The sequence below is a fragment of the Anopheles coluzzii genome, chromosome 2 (genome assembly GCF_943734685.1).
Source record: "Anopheles coluzzii chromosome 2, AcolN3, whole genome shotgun sequence".
NCBI lineage: Eukaryota > Metazoa > Arthropoda > Insecta > Diptera > Culicidae > Anopheles > Anopheles coluzzii.
Window position 1 is genome coordinate 45634085 of NC_064670.1, and position 26871 is coordinate 45660955.

Sequence of the window (26871 nt, forward strand, 5' to 3'; positions counted from 1 at the left end):
GATGCAAAATATTAACAAACCCCGTTGATCGTGCAGAATGCTGCAGCAGCAGACAACAAACCATAAACGAATTACACTCAAATGCGCAAATGTAATAGACGTGTAGCTAATGCATTAAAACGGAAGTGAGGAACACGGAGAAATGTGTGCAGAACCGGTTAACGAACATTTCTCCTCCCTATCGCCCCTCACCCATCGCCTGCCCGCTCTTTGCACTGCGTGGCAAACCATGTAAAGCAAGTAATGTCGGCTAAAGCTATCCTTCACTGTCATACCCCATATGTGTGCGTGTGTCTATATGACCCATTAGGCATGGCCATGGGAATGGTTCGATGTTTAGAATGCTTTTCCTCCGTTACCCCACGAACTAATATGGGCATGGTAGTAGGGAGCAACGATATATAATAAAGCAGGGCGTCACACAATGTAAATGCAACTCCGGCACACTTAAGCTAGCGTAGAACCCGTTTGCCAGTGGCGATCATCGGGTGCAGAAGCAGCAGCAGCAGCAGCAGCAAAACAAACGAACGAACGAACTAAACGCTCAAATGCTCACTAATCAAGCAGCGGAAGTGGCATGACGGACGGGCGAATCAGATGTTTTCCCGTATTTACGTTGAGTGTATCGACTACGACTAACTTTAACTGTTTTTCCAATTCCAAACGGCCCTGCCGAGCGTCACTGGGCATACCGAGTACATAAAAACCAAATCATACCAATCGACTCATTAATGGCATTTAAAAAGCAAACGTAATAAATTACAACTCTCAAACATTCCACATATGAACAAACGTACACACAACACTGAATACAGCTTAACAAACTCGATCTGCGTGGTGAAATGCAGTAGAAAAGAAAAAAAAACAGGAGGAGATAATACTCTAATGTCTTAACCACTGCCACAGCGTACGAAGATAATTAACGAGCGGAGGAAAGGAAACGCATTCCATAAGAAGAACGAATGAATGGAAGGGTTACAGAAAAAGCTTAAAACAAAAACAAAAAACCCAGCAGCAAGAAATAGCAAACAGGAATAGGAAAATCTCATCTTACGAATACCGAAACCAAGAGAGCGAGATTTAAAAAAAAACAGAAGCAAACGGAAAGAGAAGGCTAGATTAAAAAGGATTAAGAAAATCGACATTCCCTTTATTGTCTTATAGGCAGTAGTAGAACAAAATGGAAGAAAGAAAACAGATAAAAAATGAATAAAATAAACAATCCCACATTAGTAAAACACACGCCGAGGTCATTTTGATGGATATGAAACAAAAGAGAATCAGAAAAAGCAAAAGTGGTACAAGACCGAGCCAAAACGCTTGCTAAACCAATTGATTCACGTAGGTATAGATCGTTCCAGATCGGCAAGGCAAAAGAAACGAGAAAACTTGAAACAAACAGTGCTTGTGCAGCAAAAGCTAAATTTACGAAAGCAAGAAACACAACTCGTATCGTAAAAATCTGCAACAAAGTGTGCAGCAAATACACACACACACATACTCTTACACCTCTTTAATGAGAAAAACAGAAAAACACCCGTACAGATACACAAATAGACAAGAGAAAGCGACAACAGAAAACAAATCCAAGAACGGAACGGAACGGTACGAGAAAGAGTGGAGGAAAAAATAAAACAAGAACCGAAAAGCCCATTAAATAGGCGAAAGAAGAAGCAACAGAGGAAGCAAGCGATGTGGAAGCAGGAATAAATTAAAAAAAGGTAAAATATTAATGAATATTTAAAAGATATGTTATGAATATATATAAATATATACATGATAAATATTAAAAAAACAACAACAACAAGATTTTTGTCTTGCTTTGGAAAAAATCTTCAATCAAAAGAAAGAATCTTCGGTAAGTAGAAAAAGCAAAACTCGATACGTTGTGTTTTTTGCACAATTTTTATTTCTGTTTTTGTCCCTTGCTTGAAGGTGTATAATGTACTAGGTTTTTTAAAAGTTGCATTGAAATGTCTTTTTTCGGTTTTCTTTTATTATAAAACGATAGAATCGTAGCCATATCATGATTTGTTTTTGTTCTGTTCGTGTTGATCAGTAGTACATAATATACAGGGTTTCCCACGATTTATTGGTCAGTTCCCATGATTTTTTGGTGTGTTCCCACGATTTTTTGGTCGTATCCCATAGATTTTTGGTTCGTTCCCATAATTTATTGGTATTTTCCGATTGGATATCAATACAATTGGACCAAAAAATTCTGGGAAACGACCAAAAAATCGTGGGAACGCACCAAAAAAATATGGGAACCCACCAAAAATTGATGAGAACCAACCAATAAATCGTGGGAAACCCTGTAATATATATCTATATAGCCTTTTTGTCTAATTTATCGCCCACTGGTGTCGGACACGTGTGGATTTTGCCGTTTATTATACTGCCCTACCCAATCAGCTCGTGGTTACCATGGTTACCGCACCAGTCTGTCACAGTGATCGTATCGATCTCTTCTCCTTCTCTTTAGGACTTTTTTTTACTGAATACATCTTTCTTTATACGCTCTGTGTTTGTTAATTTTTGGATTGATTTACACAGAAATAAATCGACAATGGAATTTATCCATATTAGCTATATTTTTTATGAAGCAAAATGAATGAAATGTTGTATTTTCATCTGTTTGCTATCTTTTGCTTTCTCCCTTTCGGTGGCATGTTTTGTTTTTGCAATGCTAAATTAGCGCAAATGGCTTTCGGTTGTTTAATTCTATTTAATACTGTTTGTTTTTGTGTGTGTTTTGCGTATTTCATGCAAACATGGTAACTTTATAAAATTGTATTTAACAAAACTTTTCTTACAAAGCTATTTTAGCAATTGTTATGAGTTTTGCTTAACACATTTGAAGAAAAAAAAACATGACGAATTCAATTCTTAGGTAAATTTGGCAAATAAATTTGCTTCCGGGTTTCTCGAGCCGATCGAATCCGAGTTACATATTCAACTATGATTTTCTATTTTTGCATTTGTTTACATGTATACTAAAATGTAACAACAATTTGGCCACGGATTTGCTAGACTTCACGTCGAAACAGTATGCACTCTGATGCATGTTTGCTGCAAACGCTCAACAAACTGACGGCTGCGTGGAAGGTTGCACCATTACGCCTAAAAGGTATGCAATATCGTTTAACCGGTTACTCATTCTGTATCTTACGCCTCTCTGAACGTTATACTCTCTGTGCATTTTGTCCGTGTGTTTGTGTGTGTGTGTGTGTGTGTGTGTGTGTGTGTGAAAGAGAGAGAGAGAGAGAGAGAGAGTTATTATTACTACACAATTTGACTACGGGGTTTTGCACCAGATGTGCTTTGGATTTTTTCTTGATACTTCCCTACACTTCCATTGCTTCCCTACACCTTCCATGGGCTTTACTGTCAAGAAATGTTACATTTTCTTTTTCCTTTTGTTCACACTGTTGTGTTACTGTTTTGTGATGTTAATGTTTATTTCATATTTAACCCGAATTAAATAAATAAATCCACATGCTTGCTTTGATTTCCATCTTACAATTATATAAACTAGGTATATGTACTCATTGTCTGTTCCATTTGGCTGAAGTCTCTATCTCTTTTCTGTTTTGTTCTTAATTTTGTTTTTGGTTTTTATACTCCACAATTCCAATGGGTTGAGCTTTCCAACAAGAGGATTTTGAAAAAATAACACTTGACCATGACCGAAATGCGTTTCCATTGTACGGAGGGGCCAATGGTTATGTTGGTTTCCTTTTTGTAGCTTCTGTTTCATTTGGCAGATTTTTGGGACTAGAATTTAGCCTTGTGCGGTGAATATTTATAGTAGCTAATGTATAATAAAGCTAAAGAAAAAAATAGATAAACAGGAAAATAGGAAAAAGATACTTTCAAAGAGTAAGATAATTGGTGAGAAACGAGAAGAATAATAACAAAGACAAAAGAGCAAGCTTCATCAATTTTATAGTTTACATCGGTCAATAACAACAGTTTGATAATAAATTAGTTAATGACATCAGTAATATAACATTAGCTCTTGCAATATCTATTAACTGGTGTAACTTATAATTATGTCAATCGTTGACGCGCAGTTCGTTATGTCAAGGTTTTTTTTTTATTAGCTTGACAAGTTTTTGTGTATTTTAATTTTAATTTAAAATTTTCAAACGCCTCACTTAAATTCATCCTTTATGCTAAGGAAGCAAATGGTACAAATGTGTAATCAAAAGCAATTTCTTCATAATTTTTTACCTGAAACATGCATACAAAAAGTATAACCATATTCGTATCATTTCGGGTTCGGTTGTTGGCATAACACAAGCGAGCATCATTCTCATAAGACTTTCGGTTTTGCTTCAGTGACTGCTGACCCAACATTGGTGGTGATGTCACATTAGGATAACTGATTTCAATCCATTCTGTGGTATGTTACTAGTTTTTTTTTTTACTCGAAATTTAAAGCCTTTCTTGTCTTTTGATTAAAATCAGTTAACTTTACTCCATACTTTACTAATTACTCGCGCAACGGATTGATGCATTGAAAAATGCCAAATTCAAAACAAAGCCAACTATTGTAAGCTAACGTGGGTTTCAACTATACATGTAAATATTTATGTCTGCTATGTCCGCTATCGTAGCATTACTGTTTTTCTATATCATTTGATCATCAGCAAACACTTGCCACCTACACTCACACACACGGTTTCTAAATGACTATAGTTAATTGATGCTGTGTTGGCTTATATTTGCTCTTCTTTCAATATATCTTACCTTTTGGGGTAAAACACAACAATTAGTTATGCGCCTATTGATAGCCCTAACTTGCGTTTCTTTTGACAGTGGTTCATTACTCTCGTTTTTTATGATTTTGTGTTGATAAATTGACTACTTTGTATTATGTTTTTAACTCATTCATATATTTTAAGTGATGGTCTAGTGATGAAAGAAAAATGTACGTTAAACATGATTAAAGTGCCATGTTTTGCTTAGATTAGCGCCAATTAAAAGACAGCAAAGCATTTATATGTGAATAAAAAAAAGTATAGTCGATGCAGAATATGTCTGTCTTGAAAGTTAGTAAACTGATGAACTAAGAGTAATATAAAGAGAAGAAAAACTAAGCTGTAATTAGTTAAAAAAGAGGTATAGGTTATAACATTCTAAAAAAACTACACCAAACTTAAAGCAATGAGGACGTTTTAAAACGATGATCGAATAGTAAGAAAAATAAAACAACGAATCAAAAAGAGAGTGAAAGAGAGCAAAATAAAGAATAGTATGAAAAGGAAGATCGATAAAATTGATTACATAAAACAACAAAAAAAACAGACAATGACAAACAGGAAAACTAGAGATAGGTACTCTGCACCAAACAATTCAGTGTGTAAATAAGAGTAGAATAAAGAAAAGTTAAAAAAAGATCAGTGGAATAGAATAATTGAAATAGCTAGAATAAGAAACCAGACAATGAACGCCACCAAATATAGACTTTGATGCTCTCCATCAAACAAACCAGTGTGCAAAGGAAGAAAGGAAAGAAAGTTACCTTGATGAAAAGACAGTAAGACATGAAAATAGACTAGTTTACTGTTAGTGTGACAGATGCTGTAATTGAAGCAACGATTGTGATAGCGATAGATGACAGTGATGATATGTTTCTTTCCTCACGCACGTACGATCTACATCGATGTAGGGTTATTTAAACGGCTTTAAAATAACAGAATCCTCTTGTACTTATCGGTATTTTTCTTCTTTTTAACTCAAAGATTTCATTTCATTACTATCAAACCAACGGGGTTTTCAGGGTTAGGAAAAAGAGAAAGTACAATCAATATCCATTTTTTACACTGATGTTTAGTTTGCTCGTGAGTGTTTTTTTTTTATCATAATTAAGTTATATGAAAATATAAATAAAGGAAAGATTGTTTAGAGATAACGCTAGTCACAAATATAGATTCAGTGAAAGGAGAAAGAATTGGCAAACCAGCGCACACTAACGGGTGTAGAAGAGAACGAAGATGAAACTGCACGAAGATAGCAACAGATCGAAAACAAACAAAGCAACAAGACGGAAAGGAGAAACGACAGCTAACCACAGAAGACGACAAGAGAATAGTGGAAATGTATGCCGCCCAGAGCAGAAGGAGACAGCACCATCCTTTTCGCCCATACGTGCAGAGTGTAAGGACAGTAGAGTGAAGTCTGTAAAGAGAACTACAGTAGAAGATAGAGGGAAGAATAGTAGCAGTAAAGTGTGATCGACAGAAAGAGAGAAGACAAACGAAGTAATAATGATAGCAAAGTAGCAGCAATAGGTTTTTTTTTAGTTTAAAGACTTTTATTGATAGTAGTATTTAAGTTTTCTTGTAGTAACAGTTATTGATTATCCAAGCAACTTATAAGTATATAGATATAGATTGTTTTAAACTTAAAGCATATAGTAAAAAGGGGAGACGACAGTTTGTAATATTAAAAAAAAGTACAGGTAAATTAAATGGAACATAGTTGTTCGGCTGTTCGCACCCTGTTGTAATACGCGCTGGGCTTTACCACAGTCAATCGCTCGCCCACACCGACACGTACACATACTCACACACGTACACGTTTTTCTGCTCTCGTTTTCGGTTTGTTCTTCCTTCTTGTATGTGCTTCTTTTAGAGCCTTTCAGTGCCTACTCTTCCCTATCGAGAACTAGGCTTAATGTTTGGGATATGTTTTGTCTGCGTGTACACACAGTTGGAGGTGTGTTTGTGTGTGTGTGTTTTTCTTCTTCTATTTATTTTCACCGTGTTTATGTAGGTGTGATTCGGAGGGCGAGACAGACTTGTATATGTTTGTATGATCGTAGAAATAAGTAGAAAAAAAATGAAATTTAAAAAAAACGTATTCACTAAAATAGTCAAAACAGAAAGTGGAAAGGAAACCATGATTGGCAACACACGACATCGATCGTGCAATCTTTTCCATTTCTTCTTCTTTCTCCTTTCTCCTTTCTCTCTCTCTCTTCTCTCTTTTCATTCCTTCGCTTTCAATCCCATCGTTCAGTACAGCTTTCGAAAAGCTACAGGTTTTAAATTATCTTACTTATCTTACACCGTTTATACCGGGTTTGTTTGCTTAATTTTCCCCACTTAACGCTTAAACGCTACACAGAAAAGACGTAAGAAACACAACTTTTACTATAATAAACACGTACTCTGTTGTCGTGTGGTTTTGTGTGTGTGTGTTTGGGGGATTGTTTGTTTTTTTTTTAAATGTTTGCCATTTCGTACTCTCTCATCACCGCATTTTCGGTTGCCGTTTCTGTTCCCACGCTGTGTGTGCCCCCCATTATGTCTATCTATATAGCGGTGTGTAGTAGTAGTAGTAGTAGTAGTAGTATCGTATCGGTCATTACTCTCATAATCGGTGCGGGATGTTTGATACACATTTGCGATCCACGGTACATTACAACTCGTCATTTCTGAAATCTCTTTTATGTTGATTTTGTTTTTGTGTTTTGTTTTACGTTGAGGAGAGAACCAGGAGGAGGTGAGGGGGTTGTGTGGGTAAGGGTAAATAAATCCTTGAATGCAAACCTCGCTTGGAGAAACGCCGCTGCCCGTGTTGGCCGTGAAGCCAATGTACTGCAATCGTTCGATGCTCTAAGAATGTGGCGAAGCGATTGCATTTAGTACATGTGTGCGAGTCATAATAAACGATTTATCACACACACAGGTCAGAGCATGAAAGAGAAATTGTGGCGAGGAGAAAGAGATAAAGCGAGAGAGAGAGAGAGAGAGAGAAAGAGAGAGAGGTAAAGATTGGAATAGATGCTTTCAATAGTGATAGTGTAATAGCGTAGTAGTAGTAGTAGTAGTGGTAGTAGTAGTGGTAGACGACGTAGTAATAGTAGAGGAAAAAGAAGTAATAATAGTGTTCGAGTGATAGTAGTAGTTATAGTAATTTATAGTAGATAGTACACTAGTAGCAATAGTAGCAGCTTGCTGTAATTCTGTTCTGGTTTTGTTTGCTTCCCCCGGAGGCTTATGTTGTAAACGATCGATCTTCTTATAGTGAAAACTTATGGCTAGTAAATAGTGAAAAGTATAAAAATCCATATAAAAAGAAAATAAAAATAAAAAAAAAAGACGCGAATCTTAAAACCAAACACAAATGGATAATTGTATCGCTTTAGCGTAGCGAGCGTTTTCTCGCTCTTCTATCGTACCCTTTTCCTGCATCATGCATCGTGTGAGGAGGGCGCGTGAACAAAGATACTACTCGCGATCGAGCAATACTATAAGAGCGTATGTGTTTGTGTGTGTGTGTGAAGAAGTTTACACAAAGAGAGCTGCTGGTAAATGTTTTTCGTTTTTTTCTTTCTTCTTCAAACCCTGTTCCGGTTGATCACCCGACACACCCCTCGTCCCTGTATCGGTCTCTCGTTCGCTTTTTAGCATAGCTTTGATTGTTCCGTAAATGGCCATTTAAGCCAAGCTTCATGTACAAATAGGGCCTTCGTACGGGCATGGAGGAGGTGCGGGACCGGGTTTCTGTCAAATATGAAACATTACCATCCTTTGCAACTTTCAAATATGCAACACGCACTCACACATACATGTTCTGTTCTGTTCGCTTGCTTGCTTGGCTCCTGCTGGTCTAAGGGATAAGATAAGGATAGTTTTCGATTGGTTTTTGTATGTCATATTTATATATAAGCTACACATAATGAAGAAGATTCAACCATTGTTTGCCCACACTCAACACGCTCGGTATGGTTTGTGTTTTCTTTTCCTTCCTTGTTTACTGCGCTGCTGCTGCATGTGTTTGTTTGGCTGTGTGCTTGAGTGTGTGTGTGTGTGTATGTGTTTTTTACGCGATTTTGTAAGCAGAGGAAGTGGTTCTGTGTCGTGTTGGGTATGGGTCGTGTAATATGTATAATAGAGCTTGCTCTTATAGACCATTCAGTTTTCTTTTTCCATTTGTTTTGTCGGTTTTCTTGTTTAAAGATTTATCGCTAAAATATAACATCATCTGATTGTCGAGATTTCTCTTACATATAATATTTCAATCTCAGTTGAACCACACACCGTGCGTCTCCATCGCGGTTGACATAGAGGTTGTGTTTACACAGCTCCATTGTTCGCGTACGCACGCCTGTAGGGGTTCAGAGATTTGGTTCAATATAGAGTGATTCGCTTGACCTGCCTAACTGCAACTGCGACACTGATTGCCTCCGTCCGTCCGTCCGTCCATCGTTTGAGATGCGCAGTGACGGAGCGAGGCCGTGTCGCATGTTTGCACATTTTTCGCTAATTTGATTCCCATCCTTCAGCTGCGCGATATACAAAGAAGAGACAGAGAGAAAGAGAAAGGTGTGTTTTTGTTGTTGTTGTTGTTGTGTAAAGAAAGTGTGGTTGTGTGTGTTTTAATGATGACGATCTGTGTTGATTGATTCTCGATTCTCTCCATCTCTTCATCTCCTAACCGTTTAACGTTACATTTGTTCGGTAACACCGTTTCTTCCTCTACTGTTGATGCTCTGTTGATTATCTACGCCTCTTTTGCACGGGGGGGTGAATGAGTGGTTTGGGTTGTTGTAAATGGGGAGAGGGGAGGGTTGTTTTGTTGTCCCCTACTGCGCACGATCTCTAGCTATTGATCGTTATGCATGCGGAGGATCATCCGTTGTGCACAGTTCGCTAATCGTTCTATTTTTCTTTTTCTTTTGGCCTTCATGTTTTCTTTTCGACTTTCAAACAGCATTCACGTGCTATCAATTATTTGCTAATTTTTTGTTTTGTTTTTTTTTTCTTCTTTTTGTTCTAAATTTTCCATCAATTGCCTAATAAACTTGTTATGATTCCTGTGAGGATGTGTGTGTGTGTGTGTTTTTTTGTTTTTAAATAGAAAATTATCTCCGATGTTGTGCCGATAGATTTACTTTTCTTCTTAATCTCACTGACTCTATTTCTTATGCTTTTTTTCTCTCTCAGCAAACCCGTTTTCTTTTCTTTCTTTCTCTGTTTCGCTCTGTTTCGCTCTGTTTCGCTCTGTTTCCCTGTTTTTCATTTTTTCCATACTACTTCCGTTACCATACCGCTATTACTGACTCTGTTCGTATCCTTCCATTTTCACGTTGCTTGTTTCACATTGTCCCAACCGTATGCCTACCGTCTAAACAACACACCTGAGGCTGACGGCAGACGGTATGCTGTGATAGAAGCAGTAGTAACCCCTGTTTTCCATCTGCTTTCCTTTCCCGGGGAATGAAATGTATTCGATTAGCAAACAAACAAACAAACTAACAAAACAAAAGCTGCCATCCCTATCATGCGGGGTTTGGTCGCTTTTGCTTCCAAAAACATTAACATCAACAAACAATCTTGCTCGCTCTTTACAACCTATACAATGCGCCAGCCGTACGTAACAAAAAGTTAAGCTTGTGTTTTCTTTACATGCTTGAACACAAGGAAAAAGCCATTGAAAATGGAAAGAGAAAGCTTAAAGAAAAGCTAAATCCCAAAACTCATGGTAGAGTGGGTGTTTTCTACTTTTTCTTGCAGAGGGAAAGGGAGGAGAGGGGGAAGGAAAAACTTCTTACAACAGAAATTTCCATTCGCTGTTCTCAACGATATTGCACCATTAAGCGAAACGCTTCCATTAAAAAAAACGTTTTAAGGCCCGAAAATGGGGAAGTAAAAGAAATCAGCAGTGGAATAAACGGAATGATTTAATCAAACAAGAATGCTCCACTTTGTAAATATAAGACAACAATTTAGCTTAAATCGATGTCATGTTTGTTTTGTCTTACCACGGTGTTCGTCAGACGATATAATAACAAAAAGAAAAAGAAGAAAAAAAAACTGTATTATAATCTCAATCTCAATTGGTCTCTCTGTATTTAATAAATCTCTATTTGCTAAAGCTAACCCTAAGTGTAACAAAACAAAAGAAAAATAAGATGAAAGAGAAAAACAGAAGTCTCTTATTCAGTTGAGACAGAAACGTGATAGAGAAAATAACGAACAAGTACAGTAAATTCAATAACAGAAAGAATATGAAACACAGGAAAAGAGTGAAAGAGAGCACGAACATGAAAGTGTGAACACAAAAAGGAAGCATTTGGAAACACACACACAATAATTGCACAAACACAGAGCAACTTTAGTAAAGAAACTTTACTAAACGATTGGTGCAAACAAAATAAAACAGAGAAAGAGAGAAAAGAAGATACAAATGGGATAAAGCAGAGTGAAAAAAACGGAGTGTGAGAAATAGTGAAAATAAAGAAAACAGTTAGTAGGCAGTTTTGTTCTAACGGCTCTTCCGTTCGAGAGCAAACTAACGAATATGTGTCTGTAGAAAGCAAGATCAGTTTACCACCCTAAACGTTCTAATGAGTCGTCAGTTGACGACAAGAGAAAATATTGCAGCGCACACATACAACCACACCGGCATTAACGCTTACTCCGTACTCATAATTATTACAATAATAATTAAAGTCATAATAATAATTATAATAATAATAATAATAGCGATAATAAATCTACGCATTAATTGGTTGCCCAGTGCCCGTTTAATCCCTGTTCTTAACAGATACCCTAAACAATACTGGAAAATTATTTCAAATTCAAATATATCGCCCCCATCTAGCTCCTGCCATCGCCAGGGTCCAGCTGCCTTTTGTCCTGCCCAGTGCCTTAAATGTCAAATAATACCTACCCGGTTGGTGTAACCCGGTGTATCTCCTGTTCTGCTCTATCTCTGTCTGGGTGTTTGTTCATCATGACCTTGTAAATCCTATTGTACTGCTTGAAGCATCGAGAGGAAAGATCATTTATCATACCGTATACTACTACTAAACGCGATCTTACAAATCAACTGCCATGTATTTGAAATTCGAGAATAAGTCGCACCATGAGTGGGAACGAAATGGGGATACGATAAACGTAAAGATGTGAAAGGAAAAGGGAATAAGCAAAACTGATTTGTTACGCCTGTTAGTGGGCAGCGGCGCCGCGGTGGATTTAAATTGATTTGAAGGTTTCGCTAATCGTGGCTTGCATCATCCTGAACTGTTCCTACCTTCCCTACGCATACTGCACTGTCCCCGTCCCTGTACTGTACTTTGCTGTACTCTTTCTCTCACGCTCGCTTTTTATGAACTTTTGCTAACACCCACACAAAGCCTCCAGTTCTGTGCGTTTCCCTTTCCATGCCGTAGTAAACTCTGACGTCGAGGCGAAGAAAGATACGAGCAAGAAACCCACCCCAAATCCTGCGCTATCGAGACGCTCTGCATGATGCGAATGCGGCTCGTTTTTCGTCACACCTACATGTAACTGGTTTGGGTGTAGCTTTCGGTTTGGAGAAACAACGTTTAAATATTTCAGTGTTAATTGGGTGTTTTTGCAGGAGAACGATCGTGAGATGGCTGTTCTGGCGGTTCTGTGGTACCTATCTCTGTGTCTGTGTGTGTTTGTATAGGTGCACACACTTCCGGGGGTTTGATTGATTGATTTGATTGCCTTCCTCATGCTCCGAAAAAACGGATTTTGCTGACAGCACATACACGGGGTCTTCAATAGCTTCATGATCATGATTCCATCAACTAGCAAACTTCAACACTACTACAAATTTACTAAATTCGCTTACATTATTTTACACACACGCACATAATATACCCATACCGTCCCATGCGACTGGCGGCCGACTGGGCACACGCACACATACCTGGTATGCAGTGCTGTGGTGGTGCATCATATTGGCTGCTCTTGAATCTGTTTGATGTTCTTACTTTATACCTCCGCTTGCAAAATGTGTATATGATTGATGTATGTATGTGTGTTTGTTTTCTCTTATGTAAATTTAATACAACACTCTATTTACCTATCCCCCCGAATAGCTTTACTTCTCATTTGTTCCTGTCAGTTTACGAATGATTTTTGTTTCTTTTGTTTTGATTTTGATATTTTGTCACTGATATTTTTTAGTTTTCTCTCATTCTCTCTCTCTCTCTCTCTCTCTCTCTCTCTCTCTCTATCTCTCTCTCTGCTGTGCTGCATTTGCTAAACAATTCTCTAAACGCATTTTACCATTACTACCATGCCCGTTTTCTTCCCATTTTCTTCCTTTTTTTGTTATGTTTTTCTTTTGTTTCGACATAAAGATATATTTTGTTCCCATTAAACACTCTGTTGATCTGTTCGCTTTGAAATGACTTGGCTTTTGGTTCGTCTCGAATGGACGTGATAAGAATTTGCTTCCGTGTCTATGTAATGCTCTATACTTGCGCGCCCGGATAGGAGTTTCTTTTGCTATTTTTGTTAATATTTGTGTTTGTGTATGTGCGTAAGGTTTTGTTCCGTTTGCTCCATGGTTCGAACGATCTCGAGCTTGTAACAGTTGCAAGACTCAACATGAACAAACAAACTATTATCCACAATTGTTACAGTGCAGCATTTTTAACCCCAGCGCGTACATAGACACTCACAAATACAAACACAAACACATAAGTCCCCGTAAAGGATTAAAATCTCCCTTATCTGTGTTTCCATTGCACAAGTATATCAGCTAGAGATGATATAGATTTATATATATATATGTATATGTGTATATAGAGTTTTTGCTCCACACCGTTCTTTCTTCCAACCTATGTTCCTGTAATGATAGTACAACATCAGATGTTTCACTACTAACATTCTACACCTTACATTAATCATGTTCAAATAGTAACTTGTCTCTACTGTCTATGTGTTGGTTTTTTATGTGTGTTTTTGTTTGTTGTTTTCTTCTTCTTCTTCTCTTATCTGTATCCTTCCCGTTCCGCGTGCGCTTTTGTTTGCTGCAGCAACCCCACTACCTACTACTGCGCTGCTGCTGTGCAGATTCTAATGCAGATTCATAATTCTTCTGTACCTCATCTACTCCTTACTATTCTCGTTTCTATTCTAATCAATGTTTGATTGCCCCAGCAACAACAACAGCAGCAGCAGTACCAGGAGTAGTGACGATTGTACGCAATACAAACAAACCAAGTTTGCATCATACGCAACGAGCCACGACGCTAACGCAGGAGGAATCGGATTACAACAACACGTGTTTTTATGATAATGCAAAAAAGATTTGTTTCTTCACTCTCCGTGCTATTCGACACGTTCTCTCGTTAGGCTACTGTAAACGCATGTTTGGCCAGGACCCGGTTGGCGGAGCCCCGTCTCATCATATTGACGGCGTGTATGTGCTGCTTTCTTAGCTCGTATTTAGCTGCAGTTGTTTTTGTTTGCTGTGCCACCGTTGCTATCCTCTCCCCACCAAAACGGGGAACAACCGTGTTTCGTTCGGTACCGTGCTTCTTGCTGCGTCTCTTACCGCGATCATGTCGAGGTCGCTGTTGTTGTTGTTGTGATTGTAGGTGGGGAGGAAGAGCAGGCGGAGGTGGTGGTGGTGGTGGTAGATGAGTTTGACGCCGTGTTGCTAGTTCCAGTGATGGTCTCGTCGCTGACCGATGCGGGACCGCTCGATGATGAATGCGATGCCGTGGGCGGGCGAGCAGATGGTAGTGGCGGTGGTGGCGGTGGCGGCGGTGGTGGTGGCGGGGTAGATGGTGGTGGTGGTGGAGGTGGTGGAACTACTACTGGCAGCTGTACCGGCGATGTACCGTGTTTGGCGCTCGCGTACGCGGGCGCTCGCAGTTAGATGTTGGACTTGGAGAAGCTGACGCGCAAATGGTTCGACTCGGACAGCTGGTAGTTGTGCATCTTGATCAGCGCGCACACCGCTTCCTCGATCGAGCTGAGCTGTATCAGCGCCATCTTGTGGTCCTTCCTGTTGGATCCCGTTTAGCGAAAGGGAAAGTAAACGTAATTAGTATTACAGTTCGCATCAAATGGATACCCCTACAGCGTGAACTTACGGGAAAAATTTGAAAGCTTTTACTTCAAAGCTGTTCTTGGTGAAAGCTTCCTTGATTTCATCCTCGGTTACGGTAGCTCTACAAAGTGGACAAAAGTACAGAAGATGAAAAAAAAGAGTTAATAATGACCCAATAAAACAAATCAATAAAAGCTATTATATCGTCAGCGCTTCACCCATCTTCTACGGCATCCTCCCCATATTCGCCCGAGCCAAGCCATTTTTGCTTTTAATTACATTATCATAATAATTCCCCGAATGAAATTGAGCGTGAAAGGCAACGGGACCGGACCGCTAAGCACCTCACTCGCAAACGTTCGCCGTATCCGTGCGCCAATGGTCACTTCATTACGAGGAAGGAAGAAGTGAATAGAAATAACACTCCTTTCCTTCAACAGGAAAGTGAGCAAAAGGCAGGTGCGAAATGGTTTCTCACCTACAAGCGAACCACCACCATGGCGTACTCAATGGTTTGGTTTCGGTGGGCAAGCGCGAAGCAAAGGGATGAAATTGTCGTAGGACGCTCACTGTAACAAAGAGCCGTTACGCGTTATCACAAAAACACACACACACACACATACATGCATTGGCAAAGTTTCCTCTCCGTTGGCTTTCGGTAGGCTCGGAGGTAGGTCTTCCTTATGAGTTATGGTTTTCATTTCGCTGTAATTATGGACTGGCCCGGTCTATAAATAATTATGTTTTCCGCCGTGATTGCTGTGAACAGGGCAGACGAAAACTACCTGTAGCAGAGCTTGGCGCAGGGTTCGCAACAGTGAGTAAAATGAAGAAATTAAAATACTAATGCGATACGTGTACTTCTAACAATCAGCTCAATGGATGAAGGACGCTGAATCTGCTCCGCTTAATTAAATCCCCCTCGCTGCACAATTAGGTGCAAAAAGTGCAACCTCCCAAAGAGGATTACACGAGTTTACACGCAAACTCGGGTGGTTGTAAAGAAAACATCAACACGTTACTAAATATTATTAACATCGCCCGGTCAGGGGATTATGTTGCAACAGTTGTTCTGCACCGCAGTGGTTGGTTATAGGGTCTCGGGGTGCCTTTAGTGAGAAAAAAGGATTCCAATAATACGGTAAGCTTACAACGTTCGCTCGCTTTGTTAACTTTTATTGCTGTCCAACTGCCACCAGCCGAGCCACAGCCGAAAGCATCCCTTGGAAGTGTCCTAGTCTCCCGTTTCAGTGCTGTCTCACATTGACTTTGTGGTGTGCGCACTATGCACCACACCACCCCAAGGGAGGGAGCTAGTTTCAAATCCACTTATTTAGTTACAATTATCTTCCCCACCAGGCTCTGCTGGCTGCAAAACATACACACGCTCGCTCATCGCGCACTCATCGGTGTGCTATAATTGTGGCAAATCAAGCCACAACCCACCGCTTGACCTGCACAATCCACACACTCTCATGCATCTCGATGGCGCCCCCTCGCTGCTTCGGTACAGTTCCACCATTCCACCTAGTGCGAAAGGAAACCTTTAGTGCGAAAGGAAACAAAAGGTGGAATGGTTTTTGTGGGCCTCGAGTTCCCCCGAGACGATCCCCAAGCGATGGTTAATTTATCGACCATGTCCTGCGCTCCGGTGCTCGTTGGCAATATCCCGGGAACTTAAGCGGAAGGAGGAGGTTAGAACAAACAAAAGGATTAAAAATCCTTTCCCTCTTTCCTCCCAGTTCGCCAGTCAGTGTCGGTACGAAACGAGCGCTGGTCGGCGTTTCATGGTACCGTAAAAACGAACCATGAAGCTGTAAGCGTAAAGCACATAGCTTTAAACGAAAAAAAAAGAAACTTCCATTCAACCAAGATCCTCTTTGGGTTTGGTAAAGCTGTTGCTGAGCTAGCACAGAGTGTATTTCAAGCACACCCATACACAGCCACACACACACACCGACACGCTCACTCAAACGCAGCATTGACTGTGGTTTTGTAGCGGATAAGACCACGGCGGTTCGAGGAATGGGGCGCGGGATGAGAGAAGATAATTAAAAGTTTGTTTTCTTTCCACCTCGAGTCGACTCCGCCACTGTCCACCAGCGAGCTTCGCTCCAAGTTCTGTGACCCATTACCACCACCACCAACACCACGGACGGCGTCAGGGTGTGAGGCAAAGCCGGTGTGCTATGGTTAAGTTCTTTAATAGTTACAGCAAAGTACTGTCTCACTGGGGCTGTGAGTCTCCGATATTCCGTCCGTCGTCCGTGTAACAAGCTCCCCCTGGGGTGGACTTTCCGAGGTGATGATGACGATGGTGTTGCTTCGGGTCGAAGAGGCGAGACAACGGTTGGACTTTAATTCCGTTTCTTTGGCATAATCATTCGCCACTTGCTCACCACCCAAGAAGTAGCTGAGGGAGATGGTAGAATTACCGAAGTGGATTATGCATAAAAGTGTTTCCATGTCGGTTTCTTTTCATACGCTGGTGGCCGGAGAAGCTCACCACCAGAAGAGTTCGGGGGAGCATCAGATGGTGTTTCTGCTCGGATGCTCAAATCAGACACCTTTAAAAATCGTATCCACTGGTGTTGCCGGGTCCCGGTGGTGGTGGTGGAGGATTCTAAAACCATCCTCTCTTTCCACCACCGCTTCTACTCACCCTGCCCAGACCTGCAGGACGGAGATTAGTTCTTGGACAGGAGGGAGAGAATAAAATCTGCGAAATGAAAGGAAAATATTTGCAACCAAATCCCCGATTGCCCGAGTGGGGCAACAACGGGAGGAGTTGTCGTAGTAGCAACAGCTGGTGCGATGCCGCTATCGTAATCAATGTCTCCGCCTGAATGTGGTTTAATGATTGAGATGGGCGGGCAAGAGTCGGTAGAAAGCTACGGGACTCGAAACTGCAGGGCACTAAGGTTCATTAACACTGGGGCAACAACAAAGACGAAAGCCGGCGACTCGTTCGCTGGCGCTAATATACTTACGGAATGTTGCTTAAATGCAGTGTAGCAGATGGTGGATAGATGTTCTGGTAGTTTTTGCTGCCTGGTTTCTTGAATCGATGCAGCGGGTTTTGTGCATAGTCGCGGGTCAGTCCCGCGTCCGGCTGGCCCTCCTTCGGCAGCTGCACCGCCTGATGTTTGCTCGGCATCACGCGGATCGTTTTGTTCCAGATACGAAGCTTATCCAAATGGGTCATAGCTGTGGTTAAGGAACGAGAAGGAATAAAAAAGGTACAATTAATGATCAACGTACACAGTCAAGGCTATGATGTTAAAGAACATTCTTCCATAAATACGAAGAAACAATAAAAAAAATCCCAAAAACACACCAAACAGTGGCATTTCTTTCCACCCTGTCCGCCTGTTGTAACGGAGCTAAGCTTTTCATTTATTTATTCAATTTCGGTTAGACTTATTTAGATTTAACCCAGCGCGCAGCAAAAAATAAACCTCTTTCCAAAAGAGAGCACAGAACACGCCGGAAACAGGATGTGACGGTGATGCTGTTGGCCATTTTCTGGTCCAAATAATCCTTTCCAATTTCGGCCCACAAATTGTGTTTGTAGGCGCTTTGGTACAAAGGAATAGGAAGGCTGGCAGGGTAGAAGTAGATGGTGCAGGTGGTGATTTCCATGGTTTGTTGCTCAGAACAAATGAATTTATACCATCACCACCTCACAGATTCCACCGTTTTTTTACACACCCAGCCAGTTTTGCGGTACGTAAAAGGTGAACAAAAAATAAAGCTTCAATTGAAGGTGTGGAAAGGACGAAACAAAAAAATTGCTCGCTTTTCAACTTGTGTGTTTAACTTTTTTGTGTATGTAGAACGTGAAGGAAAACGCAGGAAAACATTTGCAAACAAACGCACCAATTGTACGACATGCACGTGAGAGTAGCACGATCGTGTGTGTGAGGATGTAAACATTTTTACCAATTATTATTTTATATGTAAACACTGCACAACCACGGTACCGAAACGTCCCATTAAAAAAAACCTGAATTATAACAAGATCAATAAATACGTCACACAAGTGTACACAGTGAACCTCATAGAAAGAAGATGTTGGGTGAAACAGAAATAAAACACAAGCTACCTCACTAACTTATCGCTATTGGCGCCGTTGCTCTACGTCCGGTGGGGAGTGGTATTCCCACAGATCCGGAAAAGCTTCTGGTTTGTTATGAGTTTGCACAAACACACATACACACATACTTAAAAAATGCGCACATCCATTCACTGACTCTGACCACAAAAAAGAAGGGATAAAACATTGAGGATGGAAAAATTGAAATATTTTCCCTCACTCTGGACAGGGAGTTGTAGAGGAGCTGTGGAGTACGGGACAATAAAACTTTTTACCCCTGTTGCACTACTCGCTCTCTCTTTTTTCTGTTTTTATTGTCGGTTGTGTGCATTTTTGCGTAATTTTTTTCCATATCGTTTTTTGTTTTCCATTCACTTGTCCAATATAACTTTTTTGTTTTGTTTTTTTTGTTTTTTTTTTTTTACTTTATTTCTCGCTGAACATATTAACCGTTTACCACCTTTTTGACGAAGTGTGTGTGTGTGGGTGTATGTAACTATCAACGTTCCGGTGTTATTGTAACCCACCGTTTGCCGTTCAGTTCTACCTGCCTGCTCACACTGCACACTGCAGTCGATTATTTATTTACAGTGAGATTTATTGCGTGTAAGGACTGTACTGAAATAAAACAACAGCGTGCACCCTTCCTCGTGCTGGAGTGCATTTTTAAACGCCACTTTTTTGTGCATTCCTTTCAGGGTGCGCCTAATGAACTGTGTGTATTTGTGTTTGTTACAGTGTTACATTTTATTAACCCTTCATTCGTCTGAAGCTGAAAGTGATAAGGCACACGGGAATTCCGGTTTACGACTTACCCAAATACGCCTGGTAGGGTTCAGCCATCTGAATCAATGCTGAATCTTTCTTGTTGTAGAGAATCTTTACACGTTGTACATCACCATACACTCCTGCAATGAAGTAAAGGTAAAGGTAAAGGTGAGCAATGGTGTAAAATGGTGCTTTTAATGGACGTGGTGTTTGATGTTTTAATATTTTTATTTTATTTTATTTAAAAACAACCAATAGGAAACAGAAACTGGTTTGCTGAAGACTGGTCGATAAGTATGGGAGGAAACGCTTGTGCCTACCATTCCGTCACGTTAGAGAGTAGCATCGTCTTCGCCGTAGGAGAAAACATTGCTTTGAATTCCGTTGCCATAATCAGGTTGTTTAGTTTATGTTTGCCATAGTTTTGCTTAATTTAATTTATTGTTTGCCGGTAATACAGATTGTACAGCGAATATTCATTTTTCATTTGTTAGTGAAATATTGTTTCTTCTAACAAATGCATTATAGTTCAATAGAATAGTCATCTTTCACGGAGATCGCTATGATTATGAACATGTTGCATTTCAGTGAATAATATAATTCACCACTCTTCTTAAGTGGAAATGCGGAATTCGACAGAACTCGCTATATCTCATTCAACCAGCATGTAATGGTCTTCAAACTAATCGACACCACATACCAGCGAGGTGAGAACAGCAACAGCGCGGAATATCAACCAATAAACACGTCCCGGAAGTTAATCCACAGCTAACTTCCGATGGCGTGCCGATGCATAGAAGCGGTAATAAAAGTTTTTTTTCCGTCCTTTCAACACCTGCAACCGAAAGCAAACACACCTAGACACGAACGGGCATACCCACATCACCCGTGCAATGCGGATCTCAGGACCACGATGACAATGTGTGGTGTAGATAAACAATCATGTCCTCACACACTGTACACACACGAGAGATGCAGCAGCGACAACAATAAGAAGCGGACAAGAGGAGCAGAATTGGAAGCATTTACGATCGATCACAAAAAAAGGAACCTGACCGCATCGGAGGAAAGTTGACGATGAAGAAAGTAGTGTGATTCTCTCTCTCCAATTTTCAGTGACAACGAAAGCACCCACCGGAAGTAACCTGTTAGCATTTTAAATCCATTCAAGTTCGCTCTTCCGGACGGCGTTCGTTCGTTCGATTCAGGCGAAACCGTTTACGGTGTACACCGGCCACGGGCGTATTGAGCAGCCGTGTGCACCAAGCTAACCGCTTCGTACTTTGGGGACACACATATGATGTTTGCCCTGGTGGTGTTTCCTCTATTTCCCCAATTTTGTCGCCAAGTGCACTTGTTACGGCAGCCAGCACCCACCAGCGGGGACAGCTATTGTCTGGCTCGGTGAGTTCGTTGATGCAGGATAAAGCAGAATGTGCCAAAAGCTGTTTGCTAGTGAGGAGCTTCTTGGAGTGTATGCGTGTCTGTGTGTGTGTGTGTGTGTGTGTGTGTGTGTGTGTGTGTGTGTGTGTGTGTGTGTGTGTGTGTGTGTGTGTGTGTGTGTGTGTGTGTGTGTGTGTGTGTGTGTGTGTGTGTGTGTGTGTGTGTGTGTGTGTGTGTGTGTGTGTGTGTGTGTGTGTGTGTGTGTGTGTGTGTGTGTGTGTGTGTGTGTGTGTGTGTGTGTGAGCACAGCGGCGGTCGGAAGGTGGTCGTTAAAATCTCCGTTCCGTTCTGATTCCGTGCCGAAGCTCTTCCTGCTGATCGAACAAACGAAGGATCAAAATGGGGCACGGTGACGGTATAACAGTGCTCCGCGCGTCTATAAGCATAACGCCGCCAGCGTCCTCTTGGGTTGGTTTTCGTGCAGATATTTTTATTGCTATTGCCATATTACATTTATTATTATCGTTTGGCCACCCCACTGCCACTGAACTTCCCTTTTTGCATGAGTGTGTGAGTGTTAGTTTATTCCGATTCGCAAGGCTACCACACAGCGAGTATGTGAAGCGGGATAAGGAAGAAGAAGATCTTCCCGATCCCTCAGCAACTGTTCCCATCAAAATGTGGACTAAAAAATAAAATCCTTTATCTTCGCCGCTTCTAACATGGGGTGGTAAAAAAACACAGCATTGAAAGGTGTCCACACATCCCTCCGACTTCGTTCGGTAAACGTTTTGCCAGCGGTACTGAGAGTAAGGAACGTGGCGCACAACAAAAAGAGCTAGCACAGCATTACAAAAGCCCCATAAAGGCAAAGGGTAGGATCAGTGCTTTTCACAAAGGACTAGAAAAAAAAACATATGAAAAGAAAACCTTTGATAAAAGGATTGAGAATCAATAATTTACAAAACGGATTTTTGCCTTTCCTTTCCCTCCATTCTGTCTGCTGCCGAGCAGCCGGTTGTGATGAATGGGTCGCGCCTTTTAGCAAAGCGTCTTCAACCGTCGACTGTGCGCTGTTGCATCGATAGCGAGAAGCAAAAAAATATCTCTTTAGTCATTCGGCAGAGTTCGTCCGTTGGTCGAAAAAAGGGCGATTTTAATAAGATTAAGAGTTCAAGCAACAGTTTTGGGCTAGGTGAAGTAAGGCGTATTTTGTTGGTTTGTTTTGTTTGTGTGTGTTTTTTGTAGCTTTTAGTCAATAATATGTTTTTAAAGGATTTCACCATTTTGGGATGTTTGAAGACCCTTAGCTTCTTCAACTAGCAAGATTTTTTGTTTTTAAAATGCAAAAATCAGCATAGAAATGGTATTGAAAGACAGTAGAAACTATTTTGTCATGAGCCGGTTTTGCAATGAATCATTTATTAACTTTTCACAACGATGCGGATGTTGCTTATTTCGGGGAAATTAATTGGATGAATCATTACATCAGTTTCGCATTGCAAGAGGACAAAAAGAATTAATTTACACACCCCTTTAGCAAAGGGGAGAGCAACAAAGATTCCTTTTCAAACTTTTTCATTGCTGTTCTTTACTAGCAATTATAAAAACATTAAAATAATATAATATTTTTAAGTAATGGATTCAATTAATACCGCATTCACCGTTTATTGCAAGGTAAAGTTGTTTTACGAGAAAATAAATTAAACCATTCTACAATCGCAACAAATATTGAAAACTTTTTCGCCCTCCCGTTTCCAAAGCAGCTCCACGCGTTCCACAAAATTATCCGGGAAACGGTTCTCAGCCATGATAAAAAAAAGAAAACGTATGAAAAGGCTGAACCATTTTCATTAAACTGTACTGCACACTGGAGAATGTGCAGCCATGGAATGGACCGACCGACCTTTACCGAGGATTTGTTCCAAAGCTCCTTTTCCCATGAGCAAAGAGGCAGGAGAGAGAGGGAGAGAGGGCATCATGTTTGCATTTTGGGGATGTGCATAAAATTTAAATACGGTCCCGAGCGAAAACGGTTTGAGAAAGTTTCCCGTTCAGCGAGCGACAGTATCCACCATTCATCCATCAAAATCGTTTGGCAAACGCGAAACACAGCCACTGCCAGCATGAATGTGAATAGCAGCAGGGTAAAAGATTTGTTACAACCATTTGCTACCGACCGGTTGCTACCGCTTTTTCCCCGTGCCGGACACAGTGCAGCAGCAGAAGGTTCCGGTGAGGGAGAACAGGGCGCACAGGAAAGCTCTTTCCATCTGCAGCACCCATTCCACATCCATCGAGCAGAGAAGGGAAGGAGGAGTTCAACGCAGCAGCAGTAGCGAACTATCTTTCGATCGAAAATCTCAATAATCCTGCCACGACCGCACAACACACGCTGCTTTATATGTGCTTGTGTGTGTGTATGTGTACATGTTGGGGACTTACTCCCATTCCCACGTCGGGTTCGATGCAACATAGCCGTACGAAGAGGCACAGGTGTGTGTGTGTGTGGGTAAAGTGGAGGAAAATCCCTCTTCCATTGCAAAGGACTCAAGCCAGGAACGTGGCCAATATGTGCGCACCTGTGAGCACACCTTGCCGGGCTGATGGTGTTAGCGGTAGGGGTGTGTATGCGCCACCCCCATGGCATGTGCATCATGTGCAGTGGAACGTGCAAATTTATATAAATTGATTCGATTCCGAGTCGATACAAAAATGGCTCGCGCTTCGCAGCGGGAAAACGAGGCTGGCACAAGGGTCGCTGCTCATATGCACCTGGACGAAGGGGGCGGCAGATGAACGAAACAGTTTCGCTGTGCCTTTGTATGCACACTCGATACACCCATTAGAGGCTTAACCCTTGAAAGGGACACTAAGTGGTTGTGAGTGTACGGTTTTGTGGGGCAATTTTTAAACTTTCGCAGCCCTTTGAGGGATAGTTTTATTGTGCAGTTGTTGTAAAATATGTTTTGATAAATTTCATTATGAAATGTTGAAAAATAGAACGGTATTACAACATTCATAGTCCTAGGCTCGAATGTTATACAAACCAGGACTTTACACAGGGCTTATTATTAAAAGTTGTTGTACATTGTAACACATTTTACAAATAGCTGTTACATGCTCTTACTTACTTACTGTTACTGCTGATATATTTTTTAATGTTAAAATGTGATACCTTCGAAATAGTATAGCAACTCTAAACCCAAATCTAAATTCGGTTTCACTCAAAGGGTTCAATTGTCTCACGTTAAGCTTCCAATTTCACCCTCAAAAGCATGAAACAAAACCATCGCACTCGGGAATGCAAACGGCGGGACGGGTTTGGGTTGTGATGGGGTGGTGGTTGATTTTATTTATTTTGCCACACAGTCCCGTCTCGCAGTGGCAGCAGCATCGACGCTCACCATTCTATGTCGCATACGCCTGCGGCCAACAAAAACACACATTCACACAGATATACATTTCCATCGTACCTTTTATCCATCGAAACAAATTAAGATTAACTAGGCTGTTGCCGTTGCCGCCACCGTTGATTCCCTGGATTGCAAAGCCCACTAGTGGCGAGGGAGGGGGTTGCAAGAGCGCAGGGGTGGGTGTGGATGGAAGGGAACGGCCAAAAGATTAGACCATGGGATTGAATGGGTTCTATGAATGATTTATGAAGTGATGGTATGACACACAGTGTTGTGACGGTTCCACACAAGCAGGAAATCCTGGGCTAGGATGAGTGCAGGGGGAATTCCCGCTACGGTGGCTTACGGTTCGCTATGCTAGCCCGACTGGAGCGAGAGGGAAGATGTAACAAAAGGCTTCATCATCTCTTCCGTTCATGTCCCTTCGTGGCCTCGGTGGTTCGTTCCAGTTTGGTGCCAAAATGCGTACGGGTAATTAGAAAAGGCGAAGGTTTCGCTAACCAGACACACCACTAGGAGGGGTGAAATGGTGTCCAACATACACACACACACACGCAAGCGCAGGTATAGAACGGTGTGGCAACATCGAAATTGGCTTGGAGATTGGACTTAGAAAGGGTAAGTTGGGAAGGGATTCAGTTGGCTAGGGAGAAGATTTTGGAATTTTTGTGTGTCGGTATAACGCGCGCGAGCAAGCAATTCTTTGGCCAGAATGGTTGCCCGCGAAAGGGAGCGACAAAAGGTAAGAAGAAGGATTAATTTGTTTCGCAGGATTCGTAGCCACCCTCCGCAAGCTTCGCACCATACCATCTTTAATGGAACATAGAAAGTTGAACTGGTGGTGGCTGTGGTGGTACGGGCAGAAATCTGCGAGTTCGTTCCGGTGAACTGAAATCGAAATTACGCCCCACGAAGCACAAAGATGGGTCGTCGTCGGGCGGGCGCACGAACAAGAAGTCTCCAACAAGAGAGTGGTGGGGGGAAAAGGTCCCGTCATGGTTTTCCTTTTCGTGTCTCGTCGTCTCTGGTTTGCGCTGACGACGGCCTTGATTTTCTCGTTCCATTTCTTAGGTGGCTTTGGTAGGTAATTAGCTAAAAGAAATGCTTCTGCTGTGGTGCCAAGGAGGAGCTGAACGTCGGTAAGCCTAGATGGTCCGCTCGCAATGGAGATTGCCCGGTTCCATATTCAACTGTAACCGGCCGGACTGGAAGAAGGATTAGCCAACCCGAACACAACAGGTGTAGTAGTAGTAGTAGGTGAGGGATGCTTATTGCTTGGCGAGACTGAGTGAAGTGGTCAGTTAGTGTGATGGGCAGCGGTTCATTTTAAAGAGATTCGAACAGCTATTTAGGTGTTTCGTTTTAAAATGGAATGCTTTTAACATTGGCACGCAACGGCCTATGTCGGACGGTTCGGTTCGGTTAGTTAAGCAGAGCATTGCATTCCTTGATTAAGGTCTTTTGGTGATTCTCAAAAGTATTTAATACATCCAAACAGGTTAAAACTGTTAAGATTTTATTTCTAAAATTACCATCCTGGTTCTATTATTCTATTAGTTCAAATGGAACAGCTGTGAAAATACGTCTATTCTGAAAGGAGAAAACACATGTGTAAACCTGCATCTCAATCAGAATCACTAAAGCTTCTAGAAGAATGTACTAATACCTGATCCTTCTGCAAGATTGCTGTACTTAGTCCAATGCATGTATTAAAAACCCATTCCACTTCCTCGCAGAGTACATACCCAAGCGAACAATGAACGATTACACTGTATGGTAAGAATGGTTCTCTTTCCTCTGCAATGATTGCTTCTTCATCCGTACGGATTCTCCTTCCAACCGGCATTAAACCCGTGGAACACATACAATCGTACACATTTCATCGAGCAATCCTTCAACTGTACGTTTCAAACCGCTTCCAATGCGAGTCAGAAAGGATTTACCACAGTCTCCATCAAAACAAAACGAAGACAGCATTTTAATCCTACCTGTGTTGTGTGTATTGAAACGGTTCTTCGTTCGCGGTCGTTTAATTTGCTCAACCACACGTAAAACGGGGAAAACATATTTGAACGTGCCCGCCGTGGTACTTCTGTCTGTCTGCTCCAGACTGCAGACAGTGAACCAATGGGTGGTGAATAGCTCGATTACTGAATGCAATTTTTCGAGCTACACTCAACAGCTTACTTCGTATGGTGGTTCATAAGAAATTCGTTAAATTTCTTTCGACCACTCAAAAAATATCATCACGATCGCGCGTCGAACGATGCTGGTTAAGGGAGCGGCAGCATCATTACACCACATTGTGTATTTACTGTAACGAAAAAAAAACGCGCTCCTCGAAGTAACGATATAGTGAAAGAAGCT

General features: G+C 41.2%; 1 protein-coding gene across 18 annotated transcripts in view; it reads right to left on the reverse strand.

Moving 5' to 3' along the window:
• Window positions 1-7219: 7219 nt before the first annotated feature.
• Window positions 7220-26871, reverse strand: part of LOC120952998 (polypyrimidine tract-binding protein 1) — a 225712-nt gene continuing 206060 nt past the window's right edge. For 17 of the 18 annotated variants that reach the window (XM_040372637.2, XM_040372636.2, XM_040372635.2 and 14 more), the window contains 4 exons: window positions 19753-19845; window positions 17832-18048; window positions 14885-14962; window positions 7220-14796 (listed from right to left, as the gene is read on the reverse strand). In XM_040372637.2, coding sequence (XP_040228571.1) covers window positions 14664-14796; window positions 14885-14962; window positions 17832-18048; window positions 19753-19845 — 521 coding nt within the window. In that variant the 3' untranslated portion in view covers window positions 7220-14663. Of the gene's footprint in view, window positions 14797-14884; window positions 14963-17831; window positions 18049-19752; window positions 19846-26871 lie in introns of those variants that run through there. The other variant, XR_007452027.1, reaches the window with a different exon arrangement.